Source organism: Populus euphratica, unplaced genomic scaffold (genome assembly GCF_000495115.2).
Source record: "Populus euphratica unplaced genomic scaffold, PopEup_1.0 scaffold425.1, whole genome shotgun sequence".
In the NCBI taxonomy this organism is placed as follows: domain Eukaryota; kingdom Viridiplantae; phylum Streptophyta; class Magnoliopsida; order Malpighiales; family Salicaceae; genus Populus; species Populus euphratica.
Window position 1 is genome coordinate 14,842 of NW_011500308.1, and position 5,307 is coordinate 20,148.

General features: G+C 33.2%; 1 protein-coding gene across 1 annotated transcript; it reads right to left on the bottom strand.

The window, feature by feature from the left end:
* Positions 1 to 3,309: 3,309 nt before the first annotated feature.
* LOC105113467 (methanol O-anthraniloyltransferase-like) lies at positions 3,310 to 5,027 on the bottom strand. The gene is made up of 2 exons (XM_011009646.1): positions 4,510 to 5,027; positions 3,310 to 4,403 (listed from the first exon to the last, which is right to left on the bottom strand). Exons 1-2 carry the CDS (start codon positions 4,999 to 5,001, stop codon positions 3,489 to 3,491), a joined length of 1,407 nt encoding a protein of 468 aa, XP_011007948.1. The 5' UTR covers positions 5,002 to 5,027; the 3' UTR covers positions 3,310 to 3,488.
* Positions 5,028 to 5,307: the final 280 nt, after the last annotated feature.

Consider the following 5,307-nt stretch of genomic DNA (forward strand, 5'->3'; position numbering starts at 1 on the left):
AAAAATATTTTATTTGTTATCAAATAATATTTACTAAAAAGTTCTTTGATAAGGTGGAATGAAATTTGAAAAGAGTTTTAAATTTTATTCAAATGATTATTGACATTGATGTAAAAAACAAACATTATTTAATATGAAAAAAATATTTCATGCTTGATTGTTAAATCAGAATATTATTGACAAAATGATATTAATTAAATTGAGAAAACGGTTACTGAAAGGTTAAGTGAAACCATTAATGACTTTTCTAATATTTTAGGAATCATAACATGTTATTAAATGATGTACCTGATTTTCAAATATAAATTAATTAATTATTGAATTGATAATAAATTAAATTACTTAATTCTATTTAATTATAATTATAATTTATATTTGGAACAATATATTAGGAACATATTAAAAATCATTAGTCAGAAATTAAACTATAATGATTTAATTACATGTGACTTAATTAAAATATATTTTAGAAATTAAGAACTAGAATATAATTAATACATGACCTTGATAAAAATACATTTTTAAGTATTAATCAGTTCTCTCTCATTTTAAAGAATTAGAAGGCTGAACATAAACCGTTGGAAATCAATGGAAGTCTAGTTTCCAACCCAACTTGAATCACCTCAACATTCGACTTATAGCTCCATTTATGAAGAAAAAAAAAAGGTAACAAGTCAAACTGATCGAATTTAGTCTTCTCTCCCAATCCTTGTGTAATGGTCTTGGTTCCACCAATAAGACCCTCTTGAACATGAATAAGATTAATCATGTCTTGTTCCTTATTTTTTTAATATCCTTTTGAAGTCCACCTTAGCCCACATATTTGAAAAAAGTCTATTAAAAGTCTTTTTAAACCTTTTAGCTCTAAGTTTTGTAACTAGACCAATCAGAACCTCTAATGGATCCTTTGGTGCTTAGATTACACCACTACCGATCAACGTGTAATACTACCTAAACACCTTAACCATGGGTTCCTCCCCTAGGAGCTTCATTAACTTGTCAAAATCAAACAAGACAATCCAACCATTGGGATAAAGTTGAGCATGGCTTGGGTTGTAGTAATAAAAACTTTCCTTTACAAACCCTTGTAAAACAAATGAGTACTCAAACTCGTATAAGTAGACGAGGGAAATAATAATAAAATTTCCCCCAACAGGCTTTGTGGTGACCTAGGTAACATGGTCACCAGCCTCCAATATCAAAACCCTATAATATCTGGTTGTTTAATGTTAGTTAGGGACACTTGGTCAAAAGACATAATGCTTCCAACCTCATCTGGAGGCATCCTTAACAACCTTTCTTGTCCTCTGAGGTTTGAAACCTCATAGGGACTTTTATCTCTCCCTTTCCAGTAAAAAAGGAATGAACGATACTAATTTCAAATATTAGACCAATTCTAATGGTTATAGATCCCTAGCAAAAGCCACCAATTTCAGTCCTAAATCTAAAATCTCCCCCATGACACATGATTTTCTTGCCTTTCTAAACACCATTCTTAAAAAAATTAAAAATCAAGAAAGAAAAAGAAGAGTTATTTGTTTACCTCAAAGTTTCTCCTTTACGAAGGTTTTCAATCTTGTTTTAAGCTCCTATAATAGGAAAGGCAGAGGAAACTTTCACAAAAGTTAAAAATAGAACTAAGGAAAAAGAAGGGTTTATGTATAGGTCATTGCCCTTTACTCCTAAAAATGAATAAAAAACATATGTTACCCTATTATAACCTTAGGAAGGCTAAACACCTACTTTATTTATTACACACCATTATGTGGTCTTTTTAAAAAATTTGTTTTGCCTCCCCCTAAAAGCACTTAAAATTAAAATAGAAAGATGCCCCTCTTTTAAGAGGCTTTTCAAGTATTTTCACATCAAATGTATAAAGATTTAGGGGGCAATTGATGAGTCAATATTTTCAATTGAAAAGGCCTAAATCCATAAATAGTGTGTTAGCCTAATCAAATGTGGGTTTTCTATCTTACTAGAACCAACATACTTGGGTTTAGCCATGAGCTGATACCAAGACACCATGAGTTTGGTAAGACGTCAAACCCAATATATTTAGGTTCAGCCAAGAGCTGAGTTCAAAAATGAGTTGAGCCCAATTCATCATGAATCTAGCACGACGCCAAACCCAATATACTTGGATTTGGTCATAAGTTAAGCCTAAATCACCTTAAGTTTAGCAAGATATCGAACCCAATATATTTAGGTTTAGCCATGAGCAGAGTCCAAGTCATTGTGGGTCTTATAAGACGTCACACTCAATATACTTGGGTTCAAAAATGAGTTAAGCCCAAGTCACTGCGAATATGGTAATACACCAATCCCAAAATACTTAAGTTCGACTATGAGCTAGGCTTAAGTCATTATAGGTCTAACAAGACGTCATACCTAATATATTTGGGTTTGGCTATCAGTAAAGCCCAAGTCACCATGCTTCTAGAAAGTGGCCAAATCTAATATAGTTAGGATCAACCATATGTTTAGATCCATAATGACTTAAGCTTAGCTTATGGATAAACTCAAGTATATTGAGTCTGACATTTTATCATACTCATAATGAATTGGACCCAGTTTATATATGAGTCTAATTCATCATGAGTCTGGCAAGATGTCAAACTCAATATACTTGGGTTAATCTATATTCTGAGCTCAAATCACTATTAGTCTGGCAGGACGCCAGATCCATTTCCTTTAGGTTTTGGTTATATGTTAAGCCTAGTTAGACTTGGAGATCTAGGTTAGGACCATATGGTTATATCTTTGGATTATTTACATGAACTATTCATATCAAAGGTAATCATCTCCCTACATCTATAGATGTATAAAAGGTCTCGCAAGGGGCTTAATATTTCCCATCTCATCAATAGTGTAGAAAGGATATTTTTACTTCATTAATGATGTGTAAAAGATATTTATCTCTTGATAATGTCATAAAAAACAAAGGACTTTCTTGTCCTTCCTTTCCCTAAAGATGAAAGGTTCAGGAGTAATAAATACCCATTGAACCGCTCAGGTAAATGATTTTTTTTCTACTTTAAATGATCATATATGTCAAAGAATTAATCACAAAATACCAAGAACAAACACTCTTGTTATTGGAATTTAAAGCTCTTTGTTTTATTTATCATCATTCCCATTTAAAGTTAATAACTTTATCATTAGAGAGTTTTTAAGTCCCACCAACAAAGACTTAAAAACCTAGATTACAAAGTTGTGTCAAAACTATCTAGAATCGTCCAATTAATTTTGTTTTGTCATTAATATCTCTATTTGCATTCTAAATTAAAATATAAAAATAATTAGTATATCTAGACATCACATAAGTATAAAATATTAAATATTAAGTGAGTAAAACATAACATTTTGCATTCTCCTTTGTACAATATCACAAAAGAGAATGAAATAATAACTAAGATATTAATTTTATAGTTGAAGCTCTAAAACATACGGAAGGTATTTGATTTTCTTCTTAACACCTATTTTGGATTCTAAAGCTTAGGTGCGATTTTTCTTGGGTACTGAATGCCATTGCTCAAGAGCTCTTGTTGAAATCTATTCATGATTGGCAATGGCAGCAATATGGGTACTAAAATACCCTCCTCCCCATAACTATTTTTGAATCCACTGACATGGAAGCTAGTACAAGGTCGAGCTCCAATTGGACCCCCGTAAACAGAATTTCCCCATCCAAAATCAAAATCTCCAAGTCCAACACGAGTTACATCAGCAATAAGGAAGCTCCAAACTGTTGTATAATGTGGTCTCCCTTTTAACACCAGAAGGTCTGCAACTGATTTAATGTATTCTTCGTTCATCTGGGTCTTCAGTCTCGTCACTAGCTCAAGTGCATATCCCAATGGGCTCTGACACAAGAGTCCAGCCTTTGAGATGGCAGTTGGGTAAGCGAAAGCATTGCCGTAGTATCCACTAGGAACTTTTAGGCCTTGCTTTCCACGTACGTTGACAATGACTGATAAACGAACAACCTCCTTGGGGTCAAGTTGAAGAGCAATTGTCCGAGATCTCCATAAAAATGAAGCCAGCACCTCAAAGTTTGAGCATTTTTGAAGGTGGGGTGGAATGTGCGTTCTTATTGATTTCAATTCACTAGGGCCAAAAAAGAAAGAGCGATGGGCAATATTTTTCTCATGCTCCTGCAAACTCATGACTATGGAGGTTTCTGTGTGTGTTAGCTGCTCGTACTCATGGTGCACACAAGTCACTCGAGGTGGGTTTCTTGCATTCAAGATCTCTCTTTCCCACACAGGCAATAGGGATGGTGTGCTTGCTCCTAGTGCCAATTCTCCAACTGTGTTCAAGAATTTTGACAACCCAAGCGAATCACTCATAGTGTGGTTTAGGCGTATTGCAAAGATGAATCCCCCACAAGCCAAACGAGTCACCTGCACACAAAAAAAAAAAAAAAGAAAAAAAAAAGAGAGTGGATGTAAAGATAATTAGTTGAAGTAATTAGAACCATATATAAAACTTGAAGTTAATTATAAATACCTGAATCAACAGCAACGGGCATCCAAGTATACCTGAAGATCCAGGAACATCATGCAGGAATTCTTCAATATAAGAAAAAGGAGGGTGTATGCTGTCACCTAGTTGGTCAATCGTTACATCTGCATCAGCTTCAACAAACAAGATCCCTTCGCCGGTACAATCAACTAGAAGTTTGCTACGAGGCCCTTCTATAATCCTACCGGCAAAGGGGTAGTAAAACACAAGTGCTTTGCCTAATGCTTCTTTGATAACCTTCACGGGGTCTTCTCTTTTCAGGGAAGGATGGCTACGATAGAACATTACGAAAGGGAAATGGAAACGAAGACCTTGCTGGTCATCTATATCGGAGAGTTGTTTTATTTCATGAGGTGTTGGTTTTGATGGCACAATCAACTGTGGCTCACGACGTTTGACTGAAAATCTTAGAGGCGACGACGAGGATGATGCCATGATATATGGACTGTAATTTAGGCAATGAATTTGATTATGCATCACTTAGGGCATTAGGGGGCTCTTATATAATAGTAGTCTCGGCAATACATGCTAATTTTACGTCTCAAACTCGTAAGTATTAATTGTAATTTTTATATATAGTTAGTTTTTATGTTTTAAAAGTGTTTTTGAAGAAATAAAATATTTTTTAAAAATTATTTTTAAAATAATTTTAATATATTGATGTTAAAAATAAAATTTAAAAAATAAAAAAATATATAATTTTAATTTATTTTTAAATAAAAAACATTTTAAAAAATAATCATTAATTCTTCTTAAGTTTTGAAATTAGATCTTAAAATATAA